This window comes from Mugil cephalus, chromosome 9, assembly GCF_022458985.1.
Source record: "Mugil cephalus isolate CIBA_MC_2020 chromosome 9, CIBA_Mcephalus_1.1, whole genome shotgun sequence".
Taxonomy (NCBI): Eukaryota; Metazoa; Chordata; class Actinopteri; order Mugiliformes; family Mugilidae; genus Mugil; species Mugil cephalus.
Window position 1 is genome coordinate 12,995,182 of NC_061778.1, and position 14,751 is coordinate 13,009,932.

At 41.7% G+C, this 14,751-nt stretch overlaps 2 protein-coding genes across 2 annotated transcripts; one reads left to right on the top strand and one right to left on the bottom strand.

Moving 5' to 3' along the window:
• Positions 1-69: 69 nt before the first annotated feature.
• On the bottom strand, positions 70-1,595 carry med29 (mediator complex subunit 29). Its single transcript, XM_047594227.1, has 4 exons — positions 1,407-1,595; positions 1,175-1,233; positions 993-1,077; positions 70-611 (listed from the first exon to the last, which is right to left on the bottom strand). The coding sequence occupies exons 1-4, from the start codon at positions 1,566-1,568 to the stop codon at positions 384-386; spliced, it is 534 nt and encodes a 177-aa protein (XP_047450183.1). The 5' UTR covers positions 1,569-1,595; the 3' UTR covers positions 70-383.
• A 270-nt stretch (positions 1,596-1,865) lies between these two features.
• Positions 1,866-14,477, top strand: ppp2r1bb (protein phosphatase 2, regulatory subunit A, beta b). Its single transcript, XM_047593670.1, has 15 exons — positions 1,866-2,028; positions 2,702-2,792; positions 2,916-3,016; positions 3,253-3,485; positions 3,575-3,722; positions 3,843-3,998; positions 5,781-5,895; positions 6,014-6,084; positions 7,922-8,056; positions 9,881-10,054; positions 10,226-10,286; positions 12,050-12,204; positions 12,299-12,441; positions 12,565-12,656; positions 12,763-14,477. Exons 1-15 carry the CDS (start codon positions 1,951-1,953, stop codon positions 12,777-12,779), a joined length of 1,770 nt encoding a protein of 589 aa, XP_047449626.1. The 5' UTR covers positions 1,866-1,950; the 3' UTR covers positions 12,780-14,477.
• Positions 14,478-14,751: the final 274 nt, after the last annotated feature.

A 14,751-nucleotide genomic window follows, 5' to 3' on the forward strand; every position in this document is an offset into this window, starting at 1 on the left:
TGCGCAATAATAAAAATTAGATCAGTTCTAAACCATTCAGTTCTTGCTTAAATGATGAGAAAACATCAGTATAAGTAGAAAGGTTTAATAGTCAATACAAATATTCTACAAAAGACTTTCTTGGCTCTTCCACCACCTGCTGGTCATCTTACATCATGATTTTTCTCAGGAATATTTACAGTGTTTACAAGAAACATAACTTAAAAAAAAAATAGCTCAAATTGTCATACAGCAAGTTGAGCTACAGCATCTTGTGACATGAAGTGGCATCTTCCATGGCCAACGTAGAGCAAAACTGAGATTTAAGTGTGCATCAGCTTCAAATACTAAACTTCATCACCTTTAACAAAAGTCCAGGTTCAGAAAGAGCTGGAACAGCGAGTCTACATGATCCCCTGGGGCTGTCCCTTCCCTGCGATCTTCTTGGAACACTCCAGCAGAGCGTTGTGGATATCTTTGGCACAGGATATCTGAGACTTGATCATGCTGAGGTACTGGGCATAGGACATGGACTCCGTCTGCACCGTGTCTGGCTTGGTGGCAGTTGGGACCAGGTTGGGTGAATGTTTGGCGCTGTCGATGCTCTGCGAGAGGCACTCATACGCCAGCCGCTGCACAGAAACAATAAAAAGTTAGTGTAGTCCACTTAAAGGGCAGGTTCACTATCCGCTATAGTGCACAACTGCCTTGGCTTATGGCAAACAAGGAAGGGAAACTACTAGAAAACTTTTGTTTAAAAAGGACCACTTCACTTATTTTTAGATGTCTGTTACAGGAAGGCCTTAATCATCTTTATTTAAGGTTATGGTTGACAGTTTATTAAAGTGGGCAATTCATATTTGACTTTAATGACACGCAGTTTTATTTATTTCCAGGAAATACGCACTTGTATTGAATGAAAACATAAAGCAAAAAGTAAATATCCGACATGGATGTTCGTGAACGCCTCTACACAATGACACAATCTGTTATTGTGTCTGACGAAGTCTTACCAAACACAACTCCAGCTGGTCGCAGAGGGCGTAAAACTCTTCTAGGCTTTTGTCAAATCGCTGCACAGATGCGTCGCTGCTTTTTCTTAAGAGAAACAAACAAGAAATAATTGTGTAAAAAGTCAAAAAGCTAGCTGACAAGACATCCATTCAAAAAAAGTTTCTCCCCAACCACTACTTACATGCCGTTATCAATTGTCGTATTGTGGCTCAAGTTCATGGATGCAATCTTCATTAGGTTCTGGGTATTAAAAAAAGGACAGATGAATACATTTAAAGTACATTGCTGTAGATAATTTATCAATTAGATCGGTAACGTTACATTTGACCAGACAGTAAACGTCGTCAGAAAGCAGACGTTAGCTAACGTTACTGTGACCAGATGTGCTCACACTTCAGCTAGCCATCAGATACCTGCAAGCTCTCTTTAAGCTGCGGAATGAGCATTTTAAATCTGAGAACTGGGTCAAAGTCTTGTTGTTGACTCAGCTGGCCCTGTTGTTGCTGTAACGAAGATGGTTGTTGTAAGCCGGGTTGAGACATCGGCCCACCGGGCTGCTGCTGCTGAGACGCCATCTTGATTAGCTACGACCGACGGAAATAAGAAAATATCCGGTTCATTGTTTTTCAAAATAAAAACCTTTCTTTAACTGAAAATACTACTTTTATTGTGTACACACTAAAGTGCATTTATTTTCTTGATACATATGTGTTCTTAAGTATTATCCTATTATAAGCTTAGCCAACATTTTAAAATCAAAATTGTCTGTTTTTACTATTTAATTAAGTGTTGTTGTATTTAAATGGCGCCGCCTCTTAAATGGGATTGGCCAGTGGTTTTGTTTTGAAGGCAGCGCCGCAGCGTAGCAGGAGGGAGGGCCCTGCAGCCGTTGTTCTCTGGCAGAAACCCCGTAGTGCGACACAGCAGCGCCATTCGGTAACCGCTACAGTATCCAAAATGGCTGGAGCCGATGGAGACGACTCTCTCTACCCTATCGCCGTTCTCATTGATGAACTGCGAAATGAGGACGTTCAGGTACTAACACTTGTTTCGACATTAATTTGCGTTCATGTCGTGTTGTAAGGCTAAAGCAGTTTGGTATGTTTTCTTGATGGGCGTCTCGTTGCTAGCTCTTTAGCAAATATGCTAGGTAAGGCTCAAACCAAGGCCTGTCAGGAATGTTCTGCCGGGCGCACCCTGTCTTTCCAGTCTTGTTTGTTACTCGGGTTTACGGTGTTAATTTGTCGTTTTGGGCAGCGGTTGAAATCGCCCTCGGTCGTTTGGTGCTTATATAGACGTGCATCGTATTTTAAATCGAAAAGTGTAAGACAAGCTAACCAGGTCATTGGTTTGGCATCTAGCAGGATGCTAAAGCAATCACAACAGCAGGACGTCCAAGGCCTCTACGTGTGTAGCTCACTGTTGTTAACGTGTTTCTTCCTTGTAAGACAATCTAAGACTAACATTTCGATTCAGACACCGAAGTTCATATCAAGTTGAAACACCCATTATCTTCAGATATCTATTTGGGGCGTACCGCAACCCCAAAGATTAGAGATGGTACTCTCTGTTTGTTTCTGGTAAATTCGAGTTTCTTGTAAATTTTACGGGAGGCGGGATGCGACCAGGCTTATTTTTCGACTGAAGTTATGAAATGTAATTACCCCTTATTGTGAACTCAATACTAATATGTCTGTTTTGTGTACAGTTACGTTTGAACAGCATCAAGAAGCTATCCACCATTGCTCTGGCCCTGGGTGTAGAGAGGACTCGCACTGAACTCCTTCCTTTCCTTACAGGTAAACAAGCCCATTTAAATACAGAACTGCTGATGTGTGGTACTTTGAGCTCATTAAAGTGGTTGCAATAACCTGCCATGACAGGTGATGTCATGTGTAACAAGTCTTTCTGTCATCCTTTAGACACCATCTATGATGAAGATGAGGTCCTCTTGGCTCTGGCTGAGCAGCTCGGCAATTTCACTATGTTGGTGGGAGGGCCGGAGTATGTCCACTGTCTCCTGGTGAGTTTAGTGGCATCAAAGTCATGACAGAGTTCATTTTTACACTTACTAGGAGCCATTGTTTTGCTTAAGTAAAACAGAAAACTTTAGGATTCATTACAAATGTCTAGATAGGCAACATACACCACCATATTTATTGTAACAACTGGTGATGCTGTTTAATACAGAGTTATGACCCTTGTACGTTCAATAGGTTTTGATAGATAGACCTAACCTTATTCCTCCTTGATACACAGCCTCCTCTGGAGAGTCTTGCAACAGTGGAAGAGACGGTAGTGAGAGACAAAGCCGTGGAATCCCTGCGTAAGATCTCTCAAGAGCACTCTCCAGTTGATCTGGAGGTCCATTTTGAGCCTTTAGTCAAGCGGCTGGCCAGTGGTGACTGGTTCACTTCTCGCACATCTGCCTGCGGCCTCTTTAGTGTGTGTTATCCTCGTGTGTCCAGCACTGTCAAGGCTGAGATCCGCCAGTAAGTGGGCTTCTTAATTATATGAAACGAGTTTTGCAGTATTGCGGATATGTGAGAGATTTGGTTCTGATTTTTGTGCTTATCTCTAGGCATTTCCGCACCTTGTGCTCCGATGACACTCCTATGGTGCGTCGCGCTGCAGCATCCAAACTGGGCGAGTTTGCCAAAGTACTGGAGCTGGATTATGTAAAAAGTGACATAATTTCCCTCTTCACTGCTCTGGCCTCTGATGAGCAGGTACACACACTCACCCTCTTCTAAATTTATACTTCTGTTGTGGTGTTTTATGCAGGATGAGTGTGTTTGGTTCTTAAACCAAAACATTGCCCAACTGACCCTGTTAACTTTCTCCATCAGGACTCAGTGCGGCTGCTTGCAGTCGAGGCATGTGTCAGCATTGCCACTTTGCTGCCTCAGGAGGACCTGGAGACCCTAGTGATGCCAACCTTGCGCCAGGCTGCGGAAGACAAATCCTGGAGGGTCCGTTATATGGTGGCTGACAAGTTCTCCGAGGTAAGCACAAAGTCTCCCTTTTTCCCCCTGCTATAATCTCGATATGACAGATGAGGTGGCCCATTTAAAGCTGCCTTCTAGCTTTCGACTTCTTTCAACCATTTATTTCCAATAATATCAAACCAGGATTAAAGATGGAAGTATGAGACTGGCATTTCATGTTATCCAATGCATACTGCATGTAGGAAATATCAATAACTTGTATTAAAAACAGCACTGACTGGTGTACCAGAGTCAAAGTCTATGTCTTGACAAACTGCAAATGATCTCTGTTACTGCAAATGACGTAACACATTAAACAAATGGTATTTGCTGTGAAGTGTATTTCTTGCACAATGTTTGTAACCCTAATAAAACCATCTGAAGCCTGGAAATATTGGCTACTAGTTTGCAAGATGTCAATGTATCTTAACCCAGCTGGAGCAGAAAAATCTCCTTATGCCCTCAGTGCCTCTTTGATAGTCTTACACATTTTATCGTTCAGAAAGTCTCGTATCCTATTGTTGACTTTTGGTAGTAACATTTTTTTATGCCTACATGACAGAGCAGCTGTGGCTGTCACCTCTATATGTGTTTTGATCCAATCTCACATTTAACTCTGCAAATAATCACTTTTGTTTTTTCATTTGCAAAGACCAAATGCATCTTATTGCGTTATTTTTAACTGAGGGGAAACGGCCTCCTCCTCAACTAAGTGATTGCGAGAACATCAGACCTTCCTTTGTCTTATCACTTGTATAAGCTTTATATATCCGTATATGTAGCCACAGGCCTATGCAGTTGCTGTCAGCTTACAAAAAATGGATGCTACAGGATCAGTGTTACATTGGAGTCATTTAAGTCTGCCTCCCTACAAATGTATTTTTTGGTCATTTTACTTTCTTTAGATGTTTTAATCTTCTCTTTGCTAAAAGGTGAAAGCTTCTTGTTGCTCACCTAAGATCTGAGTTCAGGGAACCCACAGGGGTGAGGACAATCACACCTAATTTGGTGACTGAGTTCAGACAGTATCAAGAATATAGGACTAAAGTGTTAACACAAAAAAGCAAGTGTCACTCATGGCAGTAAAGTAAAAATAAAATGACTAAGTAGAATCAGAAAGCTGTTTTTTTTTTTTTTTTTTTTTTTTTTTTTTTTTTTTAAATTGCAACTCTTGCTCGATTTTCATCAATGAAATTAACTTTGGTTAATCACGTGCCGTTTGCAAACTGTGTACTGCTTACTCTTAATTTGTGGCATCGGGTTGTCATATGTCACAAGTTAAATAAAACGGCCACATGAGCAAATTATATTTTGCTCAAATGTTCCACATCATACAGTTGTGGTAGACACTTTTCACTGTACCACTACGTCACACATATACACTGACTGAGATCTAGACTTTAATGGGGTTATCTTGCAGAGTTTGACATGCAATATTTTTTTGCAAATTCTTTGCGTTGTGCATAGTCTAAGGACAACTTTTCTCAGAATGTCTTGCTGGGCTTTTGTAGTACTTGAGCAGTCTGATCTGTAAGACTGTGAATGCCTATTTGATGAAGCAATAATCTATTCTCCTGATGGGGGAAAAATTATTTAGTAGAAGCTTGTCATGTAACCAACAACAAAAAAAAAGGAATTGGTCATCTTAAATTGTAAATCATAAGATGTTCACTTCACCTGTTCCTTCATTAACTCCCTTTTATTTTTGATTTGATTTAACCTATACTCTCTTTTTGAATTGGTATTTCCCATGTGTGCTTATTTGGATACTGAACCATATTGAATTCTCTCTACATGTAGCTCCAGAAAGCCGTGGGGCCAGAGATCACAAAGAACGATCTGGTACCAGCTTTCCAGAATCTCTTGAAGGACTGTGAAGCTGAGGTCCGTGCTGCTGCAGCCAACAAAGTCAAAGGTAATTGGGACTTAAATCTATTTATCACATGGATTCAAGTTATTTCAACTTCTTACCCAGTCTTTTCTACTTACATATATATGTGTGTATATAATATTGCTCGTTTCTTGTTTGTTAGAATTCTGCGAGAACCTCCCAGAGGATAATCGTGAGCAAATCATCATGACTCACATCCTACCCTGCGTCAAGGTAAAATAAAAAAAAAACTTCTTTGACTTCCACACTTGTGACATTTCTGAGCCGCTTTGCTTCTCATTTGAACAAAAGACACTTGTTAAGCATGTAAAAGGAACTGAGGCATATCTTTTTATAGTCTTCCCCAAAGCATTGACGCAGATATGTGGTGCTCTGGCATCCACCAATGGCTGCTTTTGTTTCAGGCACTTATTCTGCTGATAATATTTAGTTTAACAATTTGCTTGCTGATCGTGAATGCAGGCAACAGAAATGTCCCAACAGTGTGTGAAATTGAGTGTGTAAGAAAAGTAGAACAAAGAGGAAACAGGCTGATCTGTTGAAAGAAGACAGGGTTTGCAAACTGATATGTTAAAATATATGTGGGGTTTGTTTAGAAACCGCACGCTGCTTTCTCTTATGTGTGGCATCAGATTTGTCCTTGCACACAAATTCAATAACAAAGAGCTTTGCAGGTACCTGCGAGTGAGAAACATCATATAGGCAGAGGCAGAGAATGGTATTTGTGTTTTACAAACAGTAAACTAAGCTGCCACCATGTTCCAGTTTCTGCTTTGTGAACGCTGGAAGGCGTACATGCTGTCACAGGTTGACTCTGTTTGGGGAGTAATCGACTTGAGCTAAGCCAACCACAGCCTTTTTATGATTAGTCTCCTTTAATGTTGTTACACCCACACATATGAGTCATTGCCCATGCGAGGAGCAGTTTTTGTCCCATATTTTGTTTCCTGCTTGCAGCGTCCTGAACAGATCTTGTTAGAATCTGTGCACATGGACTTATTATGATTATACAAGTGGCAATCTGACACCCTCTAGATCCTCCCCAAATGTCAGCAGTTGATGGTAGATCGATGCAACCCGATTAAAAGATGGAAAATTGTAACAACAAGTTGAATAATAAAACAAACTGTAAAAATTTAAAAATTTCCAAAATTTTCTGTTGATGATGGGCCTTAAGACCTATTCATACCCAAAGTAGTTTCCTCATGGTTAAAAATACGGACCAGTATCACCTTAGGACAGACCTTTGGACGCTTACAGATGTCCTTTATTGCAGGTTCAGCTACAAATAGCCATTATGGGCTATGTTTTGCAGGGCTGTTTCAAAATAGAGAGGTTTCGACATTTTGCCTGTATGCCAGTGTTTGTCAAACTTTGGACCACCAGGTGGCACTGTTGTGTTGTAGATTGTAAGTTTAGTTGCAGCTTTTTCAACACTCAGCCAGTGGATTTTAGTCGATTTCCTAATGGTAGTGGAGATACAGGTACATCTGCAGTGTAACTCTTGAATCTGTAGGACATTGTTTGTGAGAGCTGTGGAGCTTTGTCTGAGTCATTCTTCTTATCCTGGTAAATGATAGGCATCGGAACAAAGCTATACGAGTAGCAACACACTGTACAAATGTTATCAGATGATTTAAAAAGAAAAAAGAGCATATGGCCTAGACATAGCATAGCCTCACTGATGGGTAGATGATTAGCATGTTGCTAATGTATTTGAATTATCAAACATTAAGTACGACAATTCGTTGTACACAATTTACAATAATCAGTGAAAATGAGAGATAGGTATGTAGGTAATTGGTAATTTCTTTGCCCCTAGTTTATGTCACGACCATTTCTGTTTGTCAACATCATATTTTAAGTGGTCTGCACTGGTATTAAGTTCACTTAACTGTGCATTTGCATTTGAGTCGATTATAGTCTGCCTTTCTGTACTGTGCTCTGAATATGATCTATAGCAATAGTCTTGATGTTGATTTATGTGCTCTGTCTCAACTGTTTGTTTGTACTGATCTCCCTGTCTCCTGTGTGTCCCGTGCCTTACCAGGAACTTGTTTCAGACACCAACCAGCACGTGAAGTCAGCCCTGGCCTCAGTCATTATGGGCCTTTCAACCATTCTGGGCAAGGACAACACAATAGAGCACTTACTGCCTCTCTTCCTGGCTCAGCTCAAGGACGAGGTAAAGGAAATGCATATTTATTTATTTATTTTTAACATGGGTTCAACAATTCTCTTTTATATAGTCCACAACTGGCTTTGAAAATCCTTGAAGCCAGTTTTAGTATAGAAATATTACAACAATAAAAGCTTCTTATAAAGTGGCAGTGTTTGACCAACTTCTCTGGTCTTCTGAGATCAACATGTCTGAGACCAGACAAAGTAATTTTGGCCACAGCCACCAGATATACATGGCTGCCACTTGGCTGCGCAGGAGGATGATCTATTTTGTTGGCAGTCAAGCTTAGACATTACAATTGGAAGAGTGATTTTCTGTGCCTGATGAGAAGCTTAAAGAGATGTTGGTCAAGGTTTAACCTGATGCGTTGCTGCTTGATGAATTTGGATTATTTTTCTTTACAATACTAATGAGCAAATGTAGGTATTTGCTGTTTAATGTAAGTTGAATAAGGTTTTAGCCGACTGTGTAGCATGAAGAAGTGTTTTGTAATAATCATCTGTTGATTTTATTTCGGATATGTTTGTGATTGTCAGCATAAGACACACTTTTAAAGTATTTGTTCAGGGAACTGTTGTAGAAATGTTCATCTACGTTGTTCCCCTAATGTATTGGATACGTCTTAAACTTAACTGTTCTCTAATAAATACATTGCTATTGCACAAATTTCCATATTCACATCAGACACAGGTTTGGTAGATTAAACACAAGGTTTATAAACGTTCCTGTCAGTTGTTCCACTGCTTTGCTTTAGTCCTATTTAAAGATGGCCCATTTTCCTCGCCACATAAATACAAGACCAAGATTGTCTAATTGGATAACTCTCAAATCTGACCACTTTGACTTGACTCCATTCACAGCGTATCTGTTTGAAAATACTTTTATGGAGAGAAAGATGCAGAAGATTCATTGTGAATGTTATTCAGAGGCTCTATTCTAACACTGTGCCTTATTTGGTTTCTACATTCTTACGTTCTTCCCACTTAAGGACTGTGGAGCATGCAGATGAAAAGTTTGTGTAGTAGGTCAAGTTCAGTTTCAAGTTTACCCCACGAGCAGAGGACAGGTTGTGAATATCATCTTCAAATAAGAACTGAAGCAGATCTCCATGTTGGACCTTTTGATATAAACCTTACATCCATCCATCCATCTGCAAGCTATACCCACTTTATCCTGTAATGGGCCACGGGAGGAGAGGCTGGGGCCTGTCCCTGTTGACGTAGGGTGAAACGTGGTGTGCAGCAGTCCATCGCAGAGATGAAATAAGCCTGGGTTACATTATTCAGGACAAAAACACTAGGTTGTTTAGATTGTCTTGAGTAGCTTCTCCTGACTGGAGCCAAGAAATTGCACTTTGGAGAGAAGGGGCACGAGGTTGTGGTTGACAGAGAAATGGTAGAGGGCACGAGGATGGTGGATTGAGACCGAGCCTAGACACAGACTAGTTGAAGGAGCTGTTGCAGACAGCCCCACCCCATTCTAAATAATAATAATAACGCCATTCAGTTTTCCTATTGTCACAAGCGCTATGGATAACAATTATCTGCAGTGGGTGCTTTGTCATTCATGTTAGAAGTTATAAACAACACACAACAGACAAAGTACCTTTGTTAAAGGACAGTTACCACCCCAACTCATCCAAACAACTTCACACTCAGTGTTGAACTTATTTGCGTCCTTTGTAATTCAAGTGTAAACTAGATCAGGTTTAATTTTTTTACTTCAGATGTGTCGTGTAGGTATTATGAGATTAATATAATTTGTTTAATACTTGGAAAAGGTGCTGCCGTAACCATGACTCATTCCTGTTGATTCTTCCTGTCTCAGTGCCCCGAGGTGCGTCTCAACATCATCTCCAACCTAGACTGTGTGAACGAGGTGATTGGCATAAGGCAGCTCTCCCAGTCTCTGCTGCCAGCCATTGTCGAGCTGGCAGAGGATGCAAAGTGGAGGGTCCGTCTCGCCATCATAGAGTACATGCCTTTGTTGGCAGGACAGCTGGTGAGTCACGGAGGCTAGGAAAGATTGCTGAAACCAGTATGAAGTATGTTTTGAATGACATCCTGATTATTGCCATGTGTAATAACCGCTGTGTTGAGACAAAAATACAGCCGGGCTTGTTTCAAGTACACACATCAAGGAAATTGTTCTAATTTTGCTTTGCGTCCTCAGGGAGTGGAATTTTTTGACGAGAAGCTCAACACCCTTTGTATGGCCTGGCTTATTGACCACGGTAAGCCACTGTTATGTCACACGACAACTTCATACCTGTCTCAACCTCAACCATACCTGTCATACCTCAACCATACCTGTCTCACCTCAACCAGACCTGTCTCAAGCTCATGAAATTCACCTTCATTGTGATGCAATGCAGCAGGCGTCGATGCTGACATGGACACATTTCTTTGAACCATTTTTTTTATCTTATGAATACAGATTCATCCCCCAGATATTGTCTTTATATTCTAGCTTCAGATATTTTTAGTTGAGCGGTTACGTCATAAGCTCCCACAAGTCACTAAATTCCCAAACCATCTGTGGAAGCACCCCCAAATATGTTGCCATCATTTCATCCTTCATGATGCACAAGCTGTATCTGCTCACTTCTGTTTCATACTTCAAGATGCATTAGCTGTCAGAACCATTGGGGTTGACTTTCAAATGCTGTTAATGTATCTGCTAGCGTCAGTTGAAATGTCACTGCTCTCACTCACCTGAGCCTGAAGGTGTCATACTGTGTGACTACCAGCACAGAGACCCTCCACTTAAAGGTAGTAGACTGTTGATCATATAGGGTACAAGTAGTACAATTGAAAGCTGAGGAACGGGGGTGAGATGTGCCAGTTTTCAGCTCTCTGCTGCAGAACTATCCAGAATACTATAGTAATGTAATACTACAGCTGTGAGTAGAAGGCACAACATCCTTCAGTACAGCGATTTTGATAAGTTGTCATTAGAGGTTTTGTCTCCATGGAGGAGTAACGTTACTGTGTCATCTTTCAGCTGATCCCTTGAGCCTTGTTCCTCTATACACCATCGTATGGTTTGAGCTCTGGATTTATTCTGTCGTAGAATTCCAGTTGGGTCACAGTGTTTGAGTTCATATCTGGCCAGGTTTGCCTTGGAATCTCTTCTCTTCCTCCTCGTCAGTTTAAACTACTCTGTGATACTCTTACGCTGGGGGAGCTGTGTACATGCAGAACAAACCGTGCACCCGGCGTCAGTTTACAACATATGGTATTGTCTTTTGCATACATTTTTTTTCTCTGAGTATGCGCTGTTCTCTTGACATTGAGTTTTCCAATTAGAGACACACGCTCCCTGTTGAGGACAAAGGGCCAGCTGGGTTACATCATTGGAATGCTGCTGGTGTGAGTTTCTGTGTGTATGGCTGGGGTTAGGGCCGTGCCACCCTTACGTAAGCCTTTCAAAGAAAGACAGGACCACAGAAATCAGCCCAGAATCTTTTTCCTCGCTGACTAAAAAGAGTTACGTTTGTGTCATTTTACCGTTGCTCACAGCCTACAAATGTAGTGAGCTCATTTTTTGTCAAACACGAACTTGTGCTGTGTTTCATTGTTGATAATTAACAGTGAAAAGGCTGTGTTTATCATGTCGGTCTTTTTTTTAGTCAGACCTTCTCACGATAAAGAAAGTCTTGTGGTTGTAACTACAATGATGTGATGTCAATTGTTCCTGAAGTATCTTGTGTTGTGTAGACACCATCTACACACTAATCCTACTTAACAGCTGCTCCGTTAATGAGCATCTCATGTTGCACGTCCTGTGTTGACAAAATTAGGTCCTCAGTCGTTATAAAACTCTGAAACACTTTGTCCGGGATGGTCGAACATGCAATAGATGAAATGAGATCCAAAATACGATTTCGAACGTCGCAACGCGACATTAGTCTAACAGATCTCAACGACTCCGTCTACCGAAACCTCAAAACCCTTCACACCCTTCACACTGAATGTCGTCTTTGTGTTTTTGCAGTGTACGCGATCCGTGAAGCAGCCACCTGCAACCTAATGAAGCTGGTGGAAAAGTTTGGCGCCGAGTGGGCCCAGAACACCATCGTGCCCAAAGTGCTGGGCATGGCCAACGACCCCAATTACCTCCACAGGATGACCACTCTGTTCTGCATCAACGTGAGTGGACGGCATCACTTCTCATACGCTTCCATGCACATTTGGGCCCTTTTGGAGTTTGTTTGATCTGTAAATGTTGTGCATTGTGTCTCAGGCTCTGTCAGAGGTGTGTGGCCAGGAGATCACCACAAAGCAGATGCTGCCGGTGGTCGTGAAGATGTCCAACGACCAGGTGGCTAACGTACGCTTCAACGTCGCCAAGTCCCTTCAAAAGATCGGACCCGTCCTCGACTGCAAGTATGTAATCTGTCGTTCGATCATCAGGTTTCTCCCCGGAAACAAAAGTGCTGCATCACTCTAAAAACTAGAAGGAGCCAGTTTTGACAAATTGATCAATAAGTTTCGTCCTCTGTCCCTCAGTGCCCTTCAAGCAGAAGTGAAGCCAGTGCTGGAGAAGCTGTCTGCAGACTCAGACATGGACGTCAAGTACTTTGCCCAGGAGGCTTTGAGTGGTGAGCATTTATCTCTTATTGCTGCATTTTGACTTATCAATTGTATTTAAAATACATAATCACAAATCATCTTTTTTCCCCCTTTCCCTTTTTGTTTCTTTTACAGTTCTGGCCCTAGTATAACCAACTCATCAAAACTTAAACAAGACACCCACCCAAGACAAAAAAAAAAAACGCAACACTTTTACAAGATATTTATTGATGTTCAGGAACAACTGGTTAATGTATAGAGAAAGCTGTTAACAACTGTTTTATCCCTTTTTTCTCTTTCTCATTTTTTACTGTCTGATGGTAGTTCATCCACGTCCAGGCATGGCACACATGCTTCTTTGTTAATCTTCCTCTTTGCTGTAAATGATTGCTTTTACAATAGCAAAGTGTGATGAAACTGAATTAAGTGGTGCATGCTGACTAATGTGCTACTGTAGTCGCTAAGCATTGCTAAACAGAACCCCTCTCACATTCCTCCCTCTTCTCGGTCTCTGTTGTACTTTTAGCCGCAGTCGTCGCAGCGTTACCACATGTATGTTCGCTACTTAGGGCCGCGCCAACTCTCTGTGCTGCTGCTGCTGCTGCTGCACGTTTTCTCCCAGCGCTAGATGGAAACTTTTTAGCGGCAGATGGTGCAACAAGCTGTTTATTTTGCTGAGCTTCCTTCTAAATCAGCCCCTTTGATAGCCGTCTTTTCCCAGAGACACTGGTGTGGCTCTGCAGAAGCGATTTAAAGTTCCGTGCACGTCTAGTCGTGTTTTTATTCCATCAGACCAAACCTGTTGTCTCCTAAAAGCTTCACAGGATTGTAATGTAAAAAAAAAAAAAAGCTCCGACAAGGAAATAATCCAGTAGTGCATGTAACCTCATGAACTCAATGATGTACTTAATCAATTTCAAATAGCGTACGTTCCCAGCTCTCTACCAGACTACCGTGCTCCCACCGCATGGTTTGTTCTCTGCAGCAACACAGACGAATTGGTCAAACAAACAAATTACCTCGGCCCAATGTAATAGGGACCAGCTCAGTTGTAAAGTGTTGCTCCTAATTAACCCTCCTCTAAATCCTTAGTGATTTCGTTGATGTGAAGGGGTGGGAAGTAGTAGTCAGTTGTAATTTTCTGCATTATGTTCTCGGCATTGCTCTTAATCTTCGTGCCAATGACTTTGATAAGCGGCCGCGTTTTCTTTTAGTGCGTCTGGGTAAACACTCTTCACCTGTCCTGTTCCCGTGGAGGCACAACGCCGTTCTTTTCTGTGAGGAACAGTTTATTCGCTTGACGTTAATGGGATGGTAAAACTAAACTGACTGCAGCTTTCAGGGCTAACACAAAGCCTCGGCACTCCTTGTGCACGAGAGCCGCCCAGTTTTCCTGTAAATCCGCGTTAAGTCCTCCACTGAACACGAGGTTTAAAAGCATAAGGTCAGCGAGCGATTAGGACCACCTCCTTTGGATCTTGGCTTGAAAACCTCTGCGCGATGGAGAACAAGTGGATGGTTTCAAAGGAAGTGGGACGGGGGACGTGGAGCGTGTGCGTAAGGCTGCATAATGTTTTATTACGGGGTGGGAGCTGTGGGGGGTTTTTGGGCGGGTTGAATAAATGTTTCATTTGTGTTGATAAAAGAAACTTTTGTCTTTTCCCTGAACTACTCCTGCTGTTCCCTTCCCCTCCTCCCCCCTCCCCCTCATTCTGTTCTGTTGAATAAACCTTGATTGTTGATTGTCCTGTATCACGAAGACTGTGCTTTTGTTTTTATTTTGAATTCTCTCCACAATTGGGATGCTGTACTACTGTATCTTGATCTGAATAAAGTAACACAGAGGAACAGCCTTTGCAGCCTACTTTTATAACACTTAATACATCGAGTCACTGTAATTGCTGCGAATTTACTACAGGGTGACGAGAGGAGCGGCAATCGCGCCGCTACAACAGTCACTTTGTTGGATCCAGAATAACAAATCTGCCACACAGTGAGGTATTCAGTAGGAGATCATTAGCCTGCTTTAGCCAGACTTAATTCTTATCAGAGCAGGAGTCTGTTAACACATCGTTTGGGTTCATTATGGGGTGTGTTTCAGCTGATAAAGAGGAAAAACCAATT

What these genes read in the sequence shown, in the direction of transcription:
- med29 (XM_047594227.1), bottom strand. Translation starts at nt 1,568, where the DNA reads ATGGCGTCTCAGCAGCAGCAGCCCGGTGGGCCGATGTCTCAACCCGGC. An exon ending in ACGACAATTGATAACGGCAT is followed by an intron (nt 1,078 to 1,174) that starts GTAAGTAGTGGT and finishes GTTTCTCTTAAG; the next exon opens with AAAAAGCAGCGACGCATCTG. An exon ending in ACCAGCTGGAGTTGTGTTTG is followed by an intron (nt 612 to 992) that starts GTAAGACTTCGT and finishes GTTTCTGTGCAG; the next exon opens with CGGCTGGCGTATGAGTGCCT.
- ppp2r1bb (XM_047593670.1), top strand. Translation starts at nt 1,951, where the DNA reads ATGGCTGGAGCCGATGGAGACGACTCTCTCTACCCTATCGCCGTTCTC. An exon ending in ACATCCTACCCTGCGTCAAG is followed by an intron (nt 6,085 to 7,921) that starts GTAAAATAAAAA and finishes GTGCCTTACCAG; the next exon opens with GAACTTGTTTCAGACACCAA. An exon ending in CTTTGTTGGCAGGACAGCTG is followed by an intron (nt 10,055 to 10,225) that starts GTGAGTCACGGA and finishes TTGCGTCCTCAG; the next exon opens with GGAGTGGAATTTTTTGACGA.